The 20581-nt window shown below is 34.3% G+C and overlaps 1 protein-coding gene across 3 annotated transcripts in view; it reads left to right on the plus strand.

Moving 5' to 3' along the window:
- The window catches only part of DNAlig3 (DNA ligase 3), a 90884-nt gene that overhangs the window by 51518 nt on the left and 18785 nt on the right, over positions 1-20581 (plus strand). For all 3 annotated transcript variants that reach the window (XR_012454296.1, XM_074114908.1, XM_074114910.1), the window contains exons 3-5: positions 12173-12389; positions 18305-18419; positions 18490-18735. Coding sequence is in view for 2 of the 3 variants with exons in the window: in XM_074114908.1 (XP_073971009.1) it covers positions 12201-12389; positions 18305-18419; positions 18490-18735 (550 nt within the window). In the remaining variant the exon portion in view is untranslated. The remainder of the gene's footprint in view (positions 1-12172; positions 12390-18304; positions 18420-18489; positions 18736-20581) is intronic.

The raw sequence follows: 20581 nt of genomic DNA on the forward strand, positions 1-20581 counted from the left end.
AGCATACACTAGGCAGCAATAATCTAAATAAGGGAATATCAGTGTACTGACCAGCTGTCTACGGAGCGGTACAGGTAGCAAGTCTTTGTGGAGTCTTAGCTGGTACAGTGACTTGTAAATACTGTTTGAAATATCACTGACATGATTATTCCAGGACAGTGTATTCGAAATGGTCACTCCCAAACATCTAGCAGACTCTACATAAGGTATTGCAATGCTATCATTTACAATAATTTTCGGTACTATATCCAGCTTAATAGAACTTATATATCTGTTACTGCCAATTATCATTGCTTTAGATTTAGAAATATTAAATGAAATAAAATTACACTTTGTCCAGTTATAAATAGCTTCTACATCCGCCTTGACTTTTTCTATTCCATCTTCTAATTCTGACGGTAGACAGTGTAAATATATTTGCAAATCATCTGCATAAAGCGCATGTTTACAATTTTTCATTACATTCCATAGATTATTAGAAAGAGAGAGAGAGAGAGGATGTGTGGATAACTTTGGGTTCCTCCTACCTTGCAAGACAAGGTATCGTATATACGTCACAGATGCCATCCCAGCTTGAATGGCCTCGAATTTGGAAAGAAAATGTTCTTAAGGGTGCTAATGGTTAAGAAGTCGGACGCGAACAGAAATCTATTACAAACGATAATGTTTTTTTATAAAACCCAGATAAGATTACAGCCATAAATATTTATAAATATTTTTTTTACTTTGTCATCTTCGCGATTTACAAAAAATTTAGCACATGGCAATATTGGGTCTATCACATTTGAACCTTTTGAAATTGAAGATTAAAATTGGCAATGATTTTGGGGTAATATTGAGGTGCGGTCATAAATTCAAAAACAAATTTTGTTAACTTCATATACCAACATTTCGGTAAATAGTATTTACCTACTTCAGGGTATTGGGAAAAAAATTTTTGTGGAGTTAAATGTTTACCTGAAGAAGGTAATATATTTTACCGAAACGTTGGTATATGAAGTAGATTGTTTTAAAAGGGCGGTTCCACCAAAAAGGGGAAGGAACGCAGGCAATCCAAAATGCTCATTGTTCCCCGCCCACCCCTCATCTCATTAGAGATACCGGGGCTTTAAAGCAACCATTTCGGCTGAAAGTTGCCAGAAGCCAATACAATAAACTAATAAAGTAGCAACAGGACACTAGGGAGCATGGCGACTCAATCGCCACAGTTCACTGGAATAAACCTAGAAAGTTCTGGTAAAGATTACTGGATGCCACAAATCTCCGGTAGGGAGACATTTGACTTTCCGAAGAAGAGAAATCTAGTTTTAGAATAAACGGGGCACAGTCTCATTGGACTCACCACAGCCACCGCAGATTGGCCACTGGGGTAAGGCCGCACTTGAAAAGATGGTATATGAAGTAATAAAATTTGTTTTTGAATTTATGATTGCACCTCAATATTCCCCCAAAATGAACAACGGTCGAAAAAACCAAAAGAATCATTAAAATTGGCAATATTTATTTTCCCCAATTTTAATAAATATTTCGTCACCAAATCAAAAAAAAAAAAAAAACTGCGTTTCCACCATTTTGAGACCATAAATATCAACTTTTCCAAATAATTTGTTGATTTATAATAAATCACGTGTACTATGCCTTGTGACTTTTAACAATTTTCAGTGGTTCACGTAATAGGTTTAATTAAATTTGTCTAAACACCATCTTGGTGATCATTTTAATCGATTAGTTCATTCAGAACGGGTTGGGTCATTTTGTTTCATTCAATATTTCCTTGTCAAGCTTTTTTTGGTGTGTTTATTGAGATTTCAACTAGCTACCCACGATGGATTTGCTGATTAGACTAGAATGTTCTGGAATGGTCTCGCTTTATTTGATTTTGATTGGCTTCATAAAAAAAAAGGTGCCAATTTATTTGAAACATTCACTTTGATTTTTTTCCCTTTTATCCAATGTTCAAATATATTACTGTCCCTAAATCAGAATCCCTAAAAATGTGACTTCAAGAATTAAAAGAATTAAAAAATAAAACTAATTTAATACTAGTATATTATTCCCTAAAGTAGAAGAATGCTGGGCGCCAGGGTAGCCGAGCGGTTAAGAGGCGAGACCCGCAATGCTAAGGTGTATTGTTGGTTAGTGGGTTCGATTCCCCTGGTCTAAGCCTTGGATTTTATTTAATGGTTAATATGAGAACTTTATAGTTAAGTATGTTAGGTGGTTATTGGCTAGACCCGCAAAGCTAAGATGTATTGTTGGTTTAGTGGGTTCGATTCCCCTGGTTTAGGCCTTGGATTTTATTTAATGGTTAATAAAAGAAATTTACAGTAAAGTATGTTTGCTACTCGCCTCCATTCACCACACCTAATTAGGGTAGTTGGACGTTAAGCCCCGCCTGAAAAAAATAGGCGATTACTTTACTTTACTACTACTTAGAAGTATGTCCATTCGGCTGCTTCCTCCCAATCCCCCCCCCCCAAACAGACAAGTAATGTGTTTTCAAGAAGGAGGAAAAGACAAGTCTTTTCCCAAAAGCAGACTATTTTTTTTTCCTGGAATAGCCCTGAGTTCTAAATCTATCCCAGCATTCCCCTGAGAGCAGCCGGCTTCTTCCGAATTCAGTAAACTTTGGGATACTTACTTTCATAGTGATACACTGTTTTCCCAATTTCTCAATCACCAATTCTGGTCTTCAAGATCGATTGTCCTGCCCGGATGTCCAATCCGACCATTCAGCATGTTCGGTCTTGATCGGAGACGTTCGGCCAGTTCGGCTGGCTATGACTTCGCGCTGGTCAGCCCATCGCCCGCGCGCGTACTGATGTAAGCATCCGCTTGTTGGACTTTCAGCTTTTCGTGTAGATTTAAAATCTTATTCTTATTCTCTGAAGCTTTGTATATATTTTAACTTATTTTCTATGTTATTCTGTGCCCTGCTTACGCTACCCAACTACCCCCTCTACCTTCTCTTAGACCATATGGTCACCTCCTTATCTATTGAGGGTGTCCGCTACTGACCAGCGTCCTGTACAGGGCTTGGGTCTGCTGTATGTGCTGTTGAGCCTGCTGGTTTTGCTGTGCTTCTTACCGCCTATCTACGCTGCTACGCTTCCGCCGAGCCTTGGTGGTATACACATACCATCACTCGATTGGCATCAAGGGACATCGCCCCAATTATTCTACGCTTCGCGAGCCATTCCGTGGATCCGTTTCCGGTGGAAGGTTTGTTCTCTCCTTACGCCTTTCCTGAGATTTCCCTCTTCTTCCACGCTACACTTAACCCACAGACACGTCTATACATGTACTTTTTCCGCTCTCCTTAGAGACGCTTATACCTCTACCATATTCGCTTTCCTGGTATTCGCCCATTTACCTCTAGCAGTGTGCTTCAGGAGCTTCACTTCCGGCTACAAGGTTAAGTGTTACTCATTCCTACCTCTGCCCTACTCTGTATGTATATTTGCATGTATTTAATTGTGAACTATTTACGATTATTGTAACCCGCTTCGCCACTTCCGGTTTTATCCGCTGGCATATAGCGTCCCGCTTAACGCTTCGCTTCGTGGTGACAACGCTCACGCGCTGACACTCTGAGAGCAGCAGGCTTCTTCCGAATTCAGTAAACTTTGGGACACTTACTTTCATAGTGATAGGTACACTGTTTTCCCAATTTCTCAATGACCAATTCTCGTCTTCAAGATTGATTGTCCTGCCCGGATGTCCAATCCGACCATTTAGCACATTCGCAGAAACTTTCCTTATCTTTTCGCCTTTCGTGAATCTTATTAGCTTGCCACTTTTACTTCTTGTTCTCCCCTACCTTGATAGACCTAAACCATTAACGGCTCAGCAAAGTAAAACTGAACGCAAAATAAATTACTACAAGAGGAATTCTGGTGAATGTTTAGTTGCGGATATCATTATTTATAGTGGTATAACTTCCAATTTTTCTTAGATTCTCGGGGATGAGAACTGGTTTAATCCTTAAACCCCCCAAGGAGTTGCCTGTGATTGGTTGCTCTCAGCCTTTTGTTATTTCACCCTAGTTTCCTAGTGCACAATAAATGCCTACATATAACAATAAAAATTTCTATCAATATAAAATGGGAAAAAGAGAAAAATAATTTTCCAGATAAAGAAAAGAAAAAAAAAAAAGAAAAAAGGATATCATCATATGGACTTTTCCTTACTTGCGGAGGTTGTGGTATTTCCCAAAGTATGAACCCTTGAAGTGCAAACACTCTCACAAATATTGATGTATTTGTTCAAAGGGCACATATAAGTTGTGTGGCTGTGAGTGTGTGTTAGATACCTGTTCAAGAGGGTTTTTTTTTCTAGTACAGAACTGGAAGAAGTTGTTTTTTTTTGTAAAAAAAAGAAATCGCTTAGCGTCTTCCGCCATCCCAACAACTTCTTTACAAAGAAGAGTACTTCCTTCTCCTCCCACCACTTTTACACGTTTCTAATAGTCCCAGAATACGGCGCTTTTTAACTTTTATCCCTGCTCTTTTGAACTGTTCACAATAGTAAGTTATTTAGGGAAGATATTTTAATGTTTCGTAAGTTTTTTTTATGTTTTTTGTAAACTAGGACAATGTTGCCCTATTTACATGTAAGCTTGTGTAAATAAGATGGCCGATTTTGCTTTAGGTTTAACAATTTCTTCGCGTTCGCCCATTTTGTTGATGAATAAATACTTTTTCTTTTTTAAAAGTTAAATTTGTCCGCTGGAGTTTCGCAAGGCAGCATACTAGACCCCGTTCTGTACACAATCTACTCCTCAGACATACCAACTCATCCTCAAACTACTCTTCTCACCTATGCTGACGATACTGCCATCTTATCTACTGACAAAGATCCATTAATAGCTCATAGAAACCTTCAGTCTCATCTCACCTCCTTAGAAATCAATGAAACAAAATCACAAAACATTACTTGATCTATTCGAGGCATCCCTCTTCCTCCTGTCTTTTACAATTTAATTCCTTTACCAGTAGTCAACATAGTCCGCTATCTTGGGCTTTATCTTGACAGAAGACTTACATGGAACCCTCATACTCGACTTAAGGAGAACAGAACTCAACTGACGCTTTCGACAACTGAAAAGACTAACTAGACAACAGATCAAAACTTACTCTAGGCAACAAAAGACTTATATATGTAAAGTATATTAAAGCCAGACTGGGCTTATGGCATCGAACTGTGGGGAGGTTCAACCAAACTAAAGCACAAATCTGCAAAGGATCCAATTCCTTGTAGTCTAAAATTCTTCGCTCTATAGTTTGACGCTCCTTACTTACGTCACCAATCAAACCATTAACAAAGATTTAAACATTCCTTTCGTGCAACACATGTTGCTGAAAACACGATACAGAAAATTCCATCTTAACATTCAAACAAATCACAATCCCACTTGTACAACACTTCTATCTTCCAGAACATTTCTAGACAACACTTTTAGACGTCTTAAAAGACAGTGGACTCGCGATCTCCTCTCTGATGAAGAGAGTCAGTAGTATTTAGAATGTTATTGGAATGTTACCGCTGGGTAACTTCTCCACTCTCATATGTGTGATATGTTGCTTATGGTTACCCTTGTTGCTTATACCGCAATGCGTTGATTGTAACTAAATAAATGATTAAATAAAAAAATCTGTCCGTTGGTTCCCCCTTCCCCAAAAAAGTTGAATCATGTTAAAAGCATTTGGTAAAATCTCAAGCTTGGGTTTTGTTTTTCGGTTCATCTCCTGATTAATAATTATTTTTTTTTTTTTTTTTTTGGCGCATCAACAGCTGAGGTCATTAGCGCCCGGAGCTTTTTCCAGTGCACTGCCGGCCTCCGGACAGTGTTCTCTCGTTACAGACAACACTGTCCATCACCGGACAGTGAGCTGTAAGAAGCTCCTAGGAAGAGAAAATCTAAGGGTCAGCTGCTGGATTCGAACCCGGGACCTCCGCGTGGGAGTCCAGTATGCTAACCTCATAGCTAATCCCTTCCCTCCATTTTTATTAATAATTAATAATTATTAAAGCAACTTAAATAGAAGGTAAAATTGTAAAAGCAGCATTTACAAATTGATAAAAACTTTTTGCTTAATTATTAATTGAGATTAATTAAGTCAAATTTTTATGTATTCTCATAAATTTAAAAAAATATATATGTTTTCGGGAAAACATCAAATTTTCGGGATTTTTCAACGACCAACTCTGGTGTGAACACTCACACGACTTTCTCTTACTAAAATGCTTACAGTAAGAGAAAACTTACACTTGTAAACTTTCTAAGAATGCCCTTTAACAAACTGGTATATAATATATTATATAATATAATATAATATAATATATAATATAATATAATATATAATATAATATATAATATAATATATAATATAATATATAATATAATATATAATATAATATATAATATAATATAATATATAATATAATATATAATATAATATATAATATAATATATAATATAATATATAATATAATATATAATATAATATATAATATAATACAATGCTAATGAGTTCCGATCTGTAAATTTTTATGAAAGACGTAGATATATGAAAGGATCCTTAATTACCTAAATCCACCATTTACGTCCCGAAAAATGTTTTATTCCAAAATTTGTAGTTAAATGATTTTTTGGTTTTTGTTTCTTCTAGTTCTTGGTACAAAATTTAAAAAAACATAAATAATAAACTTGAAAGGAAAAAAAAAAGAAGGTAAATTTACGTACCAAAGGAAATATTAGAAAACTTTATTGCACTTACAGATGTGACGGGCGTGCTCTCTCTCTGTTATTAAGAAATTGAATATTGACTTAAGGTTGGCTGCTGGATGTTAATACGACAAGAATAATAAATATTTTATTTCCGCCACTTGAGTACTCACTCTTCGAAAAGAGGATGTACTGTAATAGTAGCTCTAAATTGAGTTTTAGAAGGAAATTCATTATTCTTAGATCTCTGAATTATAATTATAATAATAAATCTAATTCTAAAACGGTCTAAATATAAAACAGTCCAACCTTTAACGTGAACAGTGTAAAACAAATTATAATTGTTAATAATAATCCCTGGAAAATAATCTTCCTTTTAGATTAATGAATCATTCAACAAAAAAAACGATGAACAATACTTCTAAACACAATATATTCTCGCATTTATTTCCATGTTTTTGTTTTGTACTGTACCCGTAGTTTGATAATGAAATGAATTCTAAACGTTAAATACCAAAATACAAAAACAAGTTTTATCAAATTTGAAGAATTTGTTAAAAAAAACTGTCCTACAGAATAAATTGTTAAAAATAGTGAAAGAGTATTTCATTATACTTGCAAAAGAGTATTTCATTATACTTGCAAAAATGTTGAACATTATTTATTTAAAATAAATAAAATTGAATAATGAATCTCCCAATTTACAGAATACCACAGACTACATTAATTTGTCTTCTGCAAAACGTGCCTAAATGCGGGTCATTTTTCATTATTCTGCATAAGATTAAATCCGATAAGAATCTGTGGTAAACCCACTGTTAGGTATTACTTTAAACACATGCTGTGCAGCTTTGCGTATCTACTTTGTGCTTCATACAATCTGTGAGCTTAATCAACGAAGTTATGAACCTACCAAAGAAAGTTCTACTGCTTTATCTTTTTTTTTTTTTTTGTACTTAGAAAATTTCTTATTTTTTCATTAGGTTAAACTAATAAAGTTTTAATATAGTTTATTGTGCCAATAATTTAAAGAATAAAATGTTATTTGATTTATTTAAACACAAATTAACTGAGCAATGTAGCCTTACAATGGCTCTTACTATTCCAAGAACGTCCGACAAAACGAGGATCCACCGGAGTGGAATAGCAAAGGTGAAAAAGAAGTAGCTCAAATTTCTAATTTCATCAAAATGGAGATTAGATGGATTGACAACAAAATAAAATAAATAATTGGATAAGCTAAAAAAATAAGTTAAATGTAAGTTTAAGGTGATCCTATATAGGTCTAGTGAGTGACGAACATGTTTAAATGTCCAGTAAGGCGATCCTATATAAGTCTAGTGAGTCACCGACATGTTTAAATGCGAGTGTAAAGTGGTATTATGTAGGTCTAATGATTAACCAACATGGTTAAATGTGAGTGTAAGATTGACCTATATAAGTCTTGTGAGTCGCCAACATGGTTAAATGTGAGTTTCAAGTTGACCTATATAAGTCAAGTGAATAATCGCTAAGATGATTAAATGTGAGTGAAGGATAAACCTATATGGATCTAGTGAGTGACCAACATAGTTAAATGTGAGTGTGAAGTGGTATTATGTAGGTCTAATGAGTAACCAACATGGTTAAATGTGAGTAAGTAAGTCTTGTGAGTCGCCAACATGGTTAAATGTGAGTTTTAAGTTGACCTGTATAAGTCAAGTGAATCGCTAAGATGATTAAATGTGAGTGAAGGATAAACCTATATGGATCTAGTGAGTGACCAACATAGTTAAATGTGAGTGTGAAGTGGTATTATGTAGGTCTAATGAGTAACCAACATGGTTAAATGTGAGTAAGTAAGTCTTGTGAGTCGCCAACATGGTTAAATGTGAGTTTTAAGTTGACCTATATAAGTCAAGTGAATCGCTAAGATGATTAAATGTGAGTGAAGGATAAACCTATATGGATCTAGTGAGTGACCAACATAGTTAAATGTGAGTGTGAAGTGGTATTATGTAGGTCTAATGAGTAACCAACATGGTTAAATGTGAGTAAGTAAGTCTTGTGAGTCGCCAACATGGTTAAATGTGAGTTTTAAGTTGACCTATATAAGTCAAGTGAATCGCTAAGATGATTAAATGTGAGTGAAGGATAAACCTATATAGATCTAGTGAGTGACCAACATAGTTAAATGTGAGTGAAATGTTGATCTGTATAAGTCTTGAGAGACACCAACATGGGTAAATGTGAGTGTAAGGTAAACCTATATAGATCTAGTGAGTCACCAATTTGGTTAAATGTGACTGTAAGGTTGACCTGTATAAGTCTTAAGAGTCACCAACATGGTTAAGGAACTATTTCATGAACTCAAATAGAAATATAAAACCTTCCGAGAAAATCCAATTTATAAACCTTAAAAAATACTGAGGAGAATATCAAGAAACGCCCAGCTGTAGTAACAACAATTATGTTTACAGAAATCGCCGCTAGAGTTCTCCACCGGATGGAGCGTTAAAGTAAGCTTACCTCCCATTTAATGGCGGCTCACATGCCTATTTCTCTTTTATCTATTTCTCAATAAAACAATACAAATTCTCAACTTTTTTGATACAGTTAACGATAATTGTGTAAATCATGAGGTATTATGCCAAAAGAAATGTTATTTAACTTATTTTTAAAGGGAAATTTTTTTTCTTGTTTAATTAGAAAGTTTATCAAATACCTATGGGAGAAATGTTGAAGAAAAATTTTTAAATTAATTATTTCATTGAAATAATTACGTTTGAAGTAGTGGCCAATCAGAATGCAGTACGGTTGCAGACTGTGGGCGGGTCATGCCCACCTCTAGTGTAACCACGCCCCGTCCAATGATAGCGAGTTGTGGGCTGGCCAAAGCGTACTTAACAATGGTGCTTCAATACCTTTCACTTATTTTTCTAAATCTTTTATTATTTTCTCTTATTTTCTTAACTTTTTTTTGTTATTTTATAAATATTAGTAATCTTATGTAGGTATTAAGAAAAAATTATAACAAATTATTTTAAAAAAAATCATTCTCAATTTTCGAGAATTTTTGCTTAAGTTAAGATCGTTTTCGACAGTTTCACTTTACTTTCTCAAGAAAATAATCTCGAATGAACACTCACATGACTTTTTCTTGCCATAATTTAGGAATATATTTGAATTTTATTGTAACTTAGAATTGCATGAAAGATAGATCAATTTAATAATAATGTTGATAGAATGCGACACATTACCAATGAACAAAACTATTAATGGAGAAAAACCTACATGCCAAACTGCTTAATTTAAGCTTAACTACATTAGATCAGCTCCAAACGAATCCGTTTGGCAAATCCATAGTAAATTACAGAAAAAGCCCTTTTTTTGAAACTGCACATCTTGGAAGTTTGGTTAGAAATTTAATAATCAAATACTTAGAAGTAGTAAAATCTTAAAATGTCTGAAATGGTAATTTGGAAAAAAACCTTATTTAACCCCTCATAAATTGAAAGTATAAGATGGTCCTATGTAAGTCTAGTGAAACACGGTTAAATGTGAGTGTAAGAGAGGAGCTATCTTGGTTTTAGTGTGCTTGTGAAGTCGAAGACTAAAAATTAATCCATATAGTTGAAGTTACTGAGAAAGGTGGCCTCGCCAAAACGTGGTCTGAACCATTTGTTGAAAAGTCAATTTGATTAACGATTAAATTTGAAATTTAGTTCACTATTTAATTGTCATATGTTTTACAAGTACGATGAATTTAGCCGTGTAGATGCGAGCCGGATGTATAAAATTTTGATATCACATCGTTGAAGGTGATGAAATTTAATCAGTTTTCTATTTTATTAGATTTAAAAGAACTTTCTACTTATCCCATCCTCTTTTAATTTCTTCTTTACAAAATTTTCTAAATTTAATTGGGTTAGTTAAAATTAAAAGTGTCAGGGTGTAATTTGATTTTAAAGGGTTCCTCAATTATAACAATTAATGACATTAATAAGAGAAGGAAAAGTTTTAAATTTATTCAGTTTCACAGTTTCCTTTAGTTATTTGACAACTGGAGGGGAAAAAAATATGGTTTAAAATATCTACTTATTTTGTAACTGGGCACTTTGTGGCTGGGTCCAGAATTCCACCATTTAAAAGGGATATTGATCAGGGAACTTACGAGTACTTTTTATTGAATTAATTTTTTCTTCTTGAGGAGGGAGTTGGTTGGTTGTTTACCCAGGGTCTCCGCGTTTTTGCGTTCCAATATAATAACCATTAAATAAGATAACTGAATAAATGTTTTTAATAATTGAAAATCCCCAAAACACCAATAAATTTAGATTAAATTTGATTTTGATTAATTTTACTTGTAAGTGTGGAAACTGCATTCAAGTTTTCTGCACCTTGTTAACTTTATTTGGGTAACTAACATTAATTCTCTTGTCAGAGATCTTTTCGATCTGGTCTTTTACCAGAGTATTTTGTTGATTAAAAACACAAATCTTATAAATGATTCATTCCCATTAATATAATGACTCAAGTTATTTCGATTTGGTATTTATTCATTGGCTGTTGGTTTAGGCCATTCATTTTATTTGTTGTTTGCCAAGGGAGATATTAATTGATGATGTTTTACTTTTAGATTGCTACCATGGTAATGAGTTTAAGCTAACCTAAACTCAGAATATACTTTTATTTTTTTAAATTAGAATTGGAGAGGAGTTTTTGTACATTTAGTTTTTACAGTCTATTTATTAATAAATGCAATAAATGTTTGTAATGGTGAAGATGTAAATAGTACGTGAAGAGTACGGGAAGAGCAGGAGGAGAGAGAGAGTATCTCAAAGAGAAAGAGAGAGTGAGAGAGAGATCTTCAGACCTCAAGAAAATCTCATTGTTTATCTTTTAAGCTGAGTGTACGTGTTCAAAGTGAGGGAGTTTGTCTTTTGAAGAGCCTAAGGTAGAGCGCATCAGATCAAGGAAGAGAATATTGCTTTTGAAGAAGACAGAGAGGCAGGAGCCCCCACACCGGAGAGTAAATCTGGTTAATCATTTTAATCCGCCATCTCTTGGCCCAGGATTCCATTTTATGTTAAGTGTGTCTGTAACTTGTTTGGAGCTGATGCAGTATGTACTTCTTGTAGGTAGTATGGGCTGTGGTCGCCTCCATGTTTATAGGGATTAGTGTGGAAGGATTTCTGTTTTGTTTACTGTATAGAGGAGGACATGGCCAAGAATACTCTCCCTACGGCATTGTCGTTCCCCCTATTGATCCAGGTTGCCCAAACACGATCGAAGACCAGGGTAGAATTGACTTAAAAATTAAAGAAAGCCATTCTAGTGAATTTCTTTAAATAATAGTGTTAAATCCATTATAATAATTTAATTCAATTAAGATATATATTTAAATAACTACAGTTCAAAATCCAAACATATTATTTATTTCAACATTTTATCTTGTCCAAACAGGTGGTCTTGATGAATAATTAAAAACAAAATGTCTGACGAAGAAAGTGATAAAGAAAAATTTCTATTCTACGCTGATCGTGCAAAAAGTGGTCGAGCTGGTTGTAAAAAATGTAAACAGAAAATCGCCAGCGGTGAGCTTAGAATGGCCAAAGCTGCTAGTAATCCATTTGGCAGTGGAGTTATGAAAATGTGGCACCATGTGGATTGTATGTTTCAAGTAAGTGGTAGTAATTAGTTCTGTTTTTTATTTGTTTAATAAAACTCTGGATATTTAGATATGTAGAGAAAAATTTAATGGAAAGAAAATCTGTGTGAAAAACTTGAACACAAACCTTTTTGTCTTAAGTTTTTCATGCTGACATAAAGTACTTATTTATTTGTAAGAACATCTGTGTTCATACAATGGGTTTTGGTCATTGATACTTAGTATATATTTAAACGAAGGGGGCGGGTTTGGTATAATGATTATAACATCTGATTTGTAAGTAGGAGATCCTCAGTTCGAGTCCGGAGTTTTGCTACTTATTTTTTTTATTCGTAGAATGCTAATAGTAAAGTCTGAGCTTCCGTTTCGATACCTAACATGTAAATAGGAAGTTGAATGCTTGCAAAAATAGGTAATTACTTTTTATGAATCACTATAAATAAATGAAAATGAAAAACCATATTAAATTAGAATATCTCTTTAACAAAAACTTACAGTTTAAAATGTTAAGTATAAGGGTTGATTAAACGCCAAAAGGTACACAAATCAGCAAGCACCCAACATTTCATTAATTCTTCATTAATATTTAAGTAATTTTACTGCATTAATATTCATTAATATTTTTTAGAATTTATTAGATGTCACAGACCCTTATGCTGGCCATTTTCGTCTACAAAATATTTGTTCAATTAGCACTGTAGATTGACTGTAATATCTAGTTATTTATAATAATCAAACTATAAATTACAGGTTAAAAAGAAAAACGTTATAAAAAATAAAAAAAAATTATGAGGCTAAAAAATTCAAAATTTTTTTTTATAAAAAAAAATGTAATATGTAATATAAAGTAAATAAGATATGTATATTTTTAGGACAGCTAATTATTCCAGTATTTTACTATAAGTAAAATTAAATTACAATAGAGAAATCAATAATTGTTGTTGAATAATCTACTTGTTATAACTGTGTGTTATTTGTGCTCTCGAATATTTCGGTAAGACGAATTCAAGACAGTAGCCTACTCTAACTTTGTCTTTTTCTACTTTAACATGCATGTACATATGTGTGATTTATCATAATTATAACAAAAAAATATTATAAATGAAGTGGCCAGCATAAGGGTCTGTGACATCTAATAAATTCTAAAAAATATTAATGAATATTAATGCAGTAAAATTACTTAAATATTAATGAAGAATTAATGAAATGTTGGGTGCTTGCTGATTTGTGTACCTTTTGGCGTTTAATCAACCCTTATACTTAACATTTTAAACTGTAAGTTTTTGTTAAAGAGATTTTTGTACCTTTTGGATAGATTTTCCTTTTTGTCTATTTTACAAAGTTACATATCTGCTTTACAGATTTTTTTAAATTTGGAATAAGCAATTCTATCATTATAACCTGATAAGATGGTAAGTCGGAACCGTAACTACCACTAGAGAGATCTTTTTAAAGAATGATTATCGTTAAGGTCCCCCAAACCATCCTCAGTAACAACTTTTTTTGAAAAAGCGTTTTGAATAACATAGGAAGGTATTTGTGCGTGAATAACAAAATTAAACTGCGATTTCATTACTTCCTTTTAAGAGGAGTAAGAAAAATAAACTGCGATTGCAGAACTTCTAGGCAAAGAGGCAAAGATTTTTTAATCGAACGACAATTCATTGATTTAAATCGGTTCACTCATTGATAATTTAAACGATTGCAGTACTTCCTCTTAGTAGGTGCAAGAGCATCAGCAATGTAGAGGTGCTTTAACCACTTATTCGAGCTGAATTTTATCAAAATCGGACTAAGCGTTATAGAAATATTGGTAATAATAGTTTTAGAAAGGGCCTTATTTGGGTGGGGCAAACTCCCCTCCTTATGAGGCACGGCGTCGAGACTTTTAAAGTGCAAATCTGTACAAAATTTCGATTCGAATGACATTTCATTCATGAAAATCGGTTCACGTGTCGATAATTTGAAACGATTCCTATACTTCCCCTTAACAAGTGTAAGAGCTGATCGCCGCTTTAATGTTACGTAGGGGAGCCCTAACCCTATCATCCTACCAAATTTTATCAAAATCGGGCCAAGATTTACAGAGTAATTAGTAATAATAATTTTGGAGGGGGCCTTACATAACTCCTCTCCCATTCGATGTACAGGGTCGAGACCCCCAAAAGGCACATCTACATAAAATTCCGAATCGAATGACACCTCATTCATGAAAATCGGTTCGCGCGTTTAGGCTGTACGTTGTTTACAAAAAAGGTAACAACAACAACAACAACAAGAACAAGAACAAGAACATTTTTTGAAAAAGCCGTTTTTGCTCATTTTCGGCAACTTTTTTCTCGAAACCTATTAGATCTGGGTTGTTGCAAAAAAATTACAGTTATAAAGGAGGGTTTGCCCTATATTTTAAAGAAAATTTGGGAATTTTATCTTTAGTAGAAAAAGAGAAAAAAATTGTCAAAGTTGGGTGTTTTTCAACGTTACGCTTTTTCGTGCACTTTTTGACGATCAACCCTTATACAACTGTCCTACCGGACAGTTTTAATTAGAATTCAGAGAAAGAGAGTAACTAATAATACTAAATAAATTCGTCCTCAAAATGCCCTTCGAAGTATTGTTTTGGAAAACCATTAAAATAAAAGTTTATTTTAACCTAAATTTCACAATACCAATTTCTAAGTTTCGAGTGGCCTTTGAAAGGAGGTTTTTTCTGCTTGAACTAAGAAAAAGAAGGTTAATATTTTACTGTACAGATTTCGAAACCTTAGTTTCAGAAGCTGCAACGTTGTCAAAGAAAAAGAAAAACAGTCACCAAAGATTTTTTAAAATATTCAGCCCACAAACTTAGAAGCACTCTCTTAAACATACCACACGTTTAAAAAAATGTAATTATTTTTCAATTTCAGGGATCTGAAATAATGTACGAGGGTCGTTTGAAAAGTCCGTGCAAAGTCAGAGAGATAGCACTACTGGCGCGTATCGAGGTTATGTTTAGTTAGTAGCATCTCTTGGAAGAACACACACCAAGTTTCAGCCAGATCGGTCTATTTCTTTGTGTTTGGCATTCGTTTGAATCGAGGAAGTCGAGTGATTTTCAAAAAATGGACGAAAAAGAATTTCCTGTGTTGATTAAACACTACTTTATGAAAGGCAAAACGCCTGAGGAGACTAAAGAGAAGCTTGATAAACATTATGGTGACTCTGCACCTTCGATTAGAACAGTTTATAAGTGGTTTCAAAATTTTCGGAGTGGCCATATGGGCACAAGTGACGCTGAACGTTCTGGACGCCCTGTTGAGGTTACTACTCCAGAAATCATTGATAAAATCCATGATATGGTGATGGATGACAGAAGAGTGAAGGTGCGTGAGATTGCTAGTGCTGTGGGCATCTCGAATGAACGGGTACATAATATTTTGCATCAACATTTGGACATGACAAAGCTATCCGCAAGATGGGTGCCGCGATTGCTCACGCTTGACCAAAAACGAAATCGTGTGAAGTGTTGCAAGGACGGTTTGCAGCTGTTCCAGAAGAATCCGCAGGACTTTAAGCGTCGTTTCGTCACTGTGGATGAAACATGGATACATCACTACACTCCTGAGACCAAAGAACAATCTAAACAATGGGTTACCAAGGGGGAATCTGCGCCAAAAAAGGCGAAGACCGTTCCTTCGGCCGGAAAGATTATGGCGACTGTCTTTTGGGATTCGCAAGGAATAATCCTCATCGACTATCTGGAAAAGGGTAAAACTATTACAGGTGCATATTATTCATCGTTATTGGACCGTTTGAAAACCGAGCTACAAGAAAAACGCCCACGATTGGCCCACAAAAAAGTCCTTTTCCATCACGACAACGCACCAGCTCACACCTCAGCAGTTGTGGTCGCAAAATTAATGGAAATAGGATTCCAACTCGTTTCACATCCCCCCTATTCTCCAGACTTGGCTCCCTCGGACTACTATTTGTTCCCCAATATGAAGAAATGGCTGGCGGGAAAAAGATTGTATTCAAACGAGGAGGTGATTGCAGAAACGAATGGCTATTTTTCAGACTTGGACAAATCCTATTATTCGGAAGGGATCAACAAACTAGAGCAGCGTTGGACGAAGTGTATAAGCCTAAAAGGAGACTATGTTGAAAAATAAAAAAGGTTTTCCCCAAAAAATTAAGTAGTTTTTATTTTTGCACGGACTTTTCAAACGACCCTCGTATATCCGGTAAAAATAAATAAATATTATAAATAAAAATATACCGTTAATATTTAAAAATATTTTTTCAACACTAATATCAGTTTTCAATGTAAGATAAACAATTTAATCTGTACAAAATTATTGGATATTCCCAAAGATCATCCTTATGATAAGTACCACTCAGGGAATATTGCATTTGTAGTCCATCTATGTCTTCGTTCAGTCTTGGGCAAATACTATTGTTCCGTCTTGTAAATTTGAATTACAAATCTTAATTAATATCCTTGAAATGCCCAATCTGTGTACATTAAATTAAATAGTTTTGTCTATTCAACGCCACAAAACAATTGTGCTTATCTTTTCAAGTGAAAAGACTTTAATTTGTTTTTGTTTACAAAAATTAATTATAAATTGACGTCATTAAAACATGTAAAATACAAAGTACTACAGATAATATGTTTTTCGTGCGAATTTGAATTTCGAAACGGTTGTACAACTTGCTTCGAGTTTCATTCTCCTCTCTGCCAGAAACAACAAAACATATTTTCTTCCATGTTACTGTTATTATATATATTTTTTTAATTAAGTGTAAAAATCAGTGAAATTGTACTAATCAATCACTAAATAATGGACTCATTATTACTCTAAATTTAATGGAGGAAGTTCATATTTCAATTGTTAGTGATAGAAAGTTATTTTTTAATCACTATTATGTGTGTTTAAATAGGTTTATAAATAATTATTATTATTATTATTTTTTTTTTGCATCAACAGCTGAGGTCATTAGCGCCCGGAGCTTTTTCCAGTGCACTGCCGACCTCCGGACAGTGTTCTCTCGTTACAGACAACACTGTCCATCACCGGACAGTGAGCTGTAAGAAGTTCCTAGGAAGAGAAAATCTAAGGGTCAGCTGCTGGATTCGAACCCGGGACCTCCGCAATAATTATTATTATTTCATTTATCATACAAACAAAATAATAATAGTAGATATTAAACTGTCAGATAGGTCAGTTGTATAACGGTTGATTAAATAGATATTTACATTCAGTATTATTAAATACAATTTTAAATTTAAAATTATAAGTTACCATTTAAATATGCTTCAAAATTTAGGCAACCCTGTTCTGTAACCCGAAAGAAACCTTCTTACATATTGGTCTAATATCAAAAAAAAAAACGTTGTGACTAGTCGCGTGTAACAGTTATGAATATTTTTCCGAAAATGCTCCTCCTGAAATTTAATGATTTGCTGACAACCAAATAGATAACTTACTTAAAACTTATTAGTTTAATAGTGGTAACTAATCAACAGCAAGATTACCTACATCACACTTCAGCAATAGAAACCATTTATTGTGAATACAACAAACATCCAATTCGAAGCCTTAATTTACAAAAATTAAATAAGTGAATCGTAGCAATTTTAATCTGGTTCGTAAATTTTTACACTTCTAAAGCTCAAGTTAATTCGATATTCTAAAATTGCAATAACCTACCGAATCTTCTGCGGGTAGCTTATTTGAAAATGTGGAAATAAAGAAAGGTAGCCTTTTTTAAGTTTATATTCTAAATTAATGGTAATGTGAAGCTATAGTCTCTTGATGGATATGTTTTGGTCCATTTTGTTTAACTCCATTTTTCAAGCTTCTAAAACAAGTGTGGGCTTAACTTTGAACTTACTTGATGAGTGAAAAGTAAACTTTTACTTAATAAATGTCCTGTCATTTTAGGTATTCGCAAAGCAGAGAGCATCTACTGCCAAAATTGAATCTGTGAACGACATTGGTGGTTGGGAACTTTTATCAAAAGAAGATCGAGAGGAAATCTTAAACAGACTACCAGATAGTTAGTTTCTTCAGTTAATAGTTTCAAGTGAAACAATATTTTTTGTAAATAATTTAAATAAACAATTTAGGTGTCAGAGAAACGAATAAAAAACCAGTCAATAGTTCTGCAAGCAAAACGAGTCCAACTAAAACGAAGAAAACCGATCAACCAAGTACTTCAGGTATTTCAAAAAATGAACCAAATATATTGAAAGATCATAAAGATAATTCCTTGAGAGAATTTAGAAGATTATGCGCAGATATTGCCAATACACCAGGTTATCTTGATAAAACTGCCGTTGTTAAAAGATTCATCACTGAAGGAACTGACAAAGGTAAGAGCTCGTATATTTTATGTAGTATTAATTTTTGTCCATCACAACGCAATGTATTTCTTTTTTAATTTTATTTTTGAGAAGTTTCAAATTGTTGCCAATCATTAAAGTTTGATGATAAGATTTTTGACTTCTACTTTTAATGGTTCCTTCATTAACTTATTGGCCTGGACTTGAAAAAATGTGTGGTGATTTATCATATCATCTTGTAACCTACCTTGTTTGGAGGGCACATTTTAACAATTAATAAACTTTGAACAAAATTTTTAAGAATGTTTTAAGATACACTGCTCCACAAAAAAAGTGGCGCACTTTAAAAATGCGTTATTTTTTTTTCTCTTTAACTTTTTTATTCTACATTTTATTTTAGTTAGCAAATATAAGAAGTATAAAGTTACGGGAAGGCTAAAATAAAATAAAAAATGATCTAAAAGAAATGAAAACCTTTAATTTAACAAAAAAGTACTTCTCGGCAAAATATGAGTTTGGAAAAAAAATGTATTTCTTCCGATTCAAAAAAGAGAAAAAGAATTTTAGTAACTTGTATTGCTCGCATTACTGCATCCAATCTCCTCGGCATACTCCTTATTAAATTTCTCACGAAATCTTGTGTTAATTCCTTCCGTATCTCCACCAGAGCACCTCGCAACTCTTCTAAGCTTCTGGGAGGATTATTTCTCCATCTTAATCGCCTACCAAGCTCATCCCAAAGATGTTCAATAGGATTTAAATCCGGGCTGCGTGCTGGCCACCTCAAAACAGGAATGCTAGTATCTATCCTATAGATATTGAACAACACAGGCGGCAGTGTGTGGTCGTGCATTATCTTGCATAAAAATAAAATTCTCCCCAATAAATGGTGCATAGGGTATCACATATTGCTGCAAAATTTCCCTCACAAACAAATCTGCATTCAAGATTGCCCTGTTGAACACGTGGAGCTCAGTCTTAGCCTCCATAGAAATCCCAGCCCACACCAGCACTGAACCACCTCAGAATGGTAGTCTACCAGAAATATTGCACGGAGCGTAGCGCTCCCAGGCCTTCGGTAAACTCGTTGCCTCCCATCAGGTGCATAGAGAGCAAAACGGGACTCGTCTGAAGAGAGAACGTTTCTCCAATCGTTCTCATACCAGTTGCGGTGTTTCCTAGCGAACTCTAGACCGGCTCTCCGATGATCTACGGTAAGCAATGGTCCTGTGGCTTGCTTCCTAGAGCGTAAATTCGTTTCAGCCAACCTTCTTCGTACGGTTTCGGCACTGACTGAAACTCCACGAACAGTAAGCAGTGTTTGAGCTGTTTCAGAAGCAGTTGATGTACGATTTCTTAGAGTGTGAATTCTAATGAATCGGTCATCTAGTGCTTCTGTGGCTCTTGGTCGACCCGAACCTTGTCTGCGAGTGCAGAGGCCTGTCTCCCGGTAACGATGGATGGCTCTACGGTCGGTGGTCTTAGGCAACCCAAACGTTCGTGCTGCGTACCGCTGACTCCGTCCATCCTCAACTAATGCAATAATACGGGCCACTTGCTCTGCTGTAATTGAGAGTTCGCAATGCTTTCAGCTTGAAAAAAGTCGAAACGCAACTGTAGAGGTCAATAAATTTATTTACTGTTGAGGTGAAGTTCACGTTGTTGTTTACACAAAAAGACCGAAGGGGATTAAACGAGGAATTGCGTCTCTATTTACAAGAAACTTTGGGCCTTGATTCGATTAATTGTTCCCAGACAGTTTATGAAAATAATTAAAACTAATAATCTTTCCCCGAAATGTGATAAAACAAAAAATAAACGCTTTTTTCAAAGTGCGCCACTTTTTTTGTGGAGCAGTTTCTTTTAAGCCTGTTAA

The sequence above is a fragment of the Rhodnius prolixus genome, unplaced genomic scaffold (genome assembly GCF_049639745.1).
Source record: "Rhodnius prolixus isolate KJV_2025 unplaced genomic scaffold, Rpr scaffold_7, whole genome shotgun sequence".
NCBI lineage: Eukaryota > Metazoa > Arthropoda > Insecta > Hemiptera > Reduviidae > Rhodnius > Rhodnius prolixus.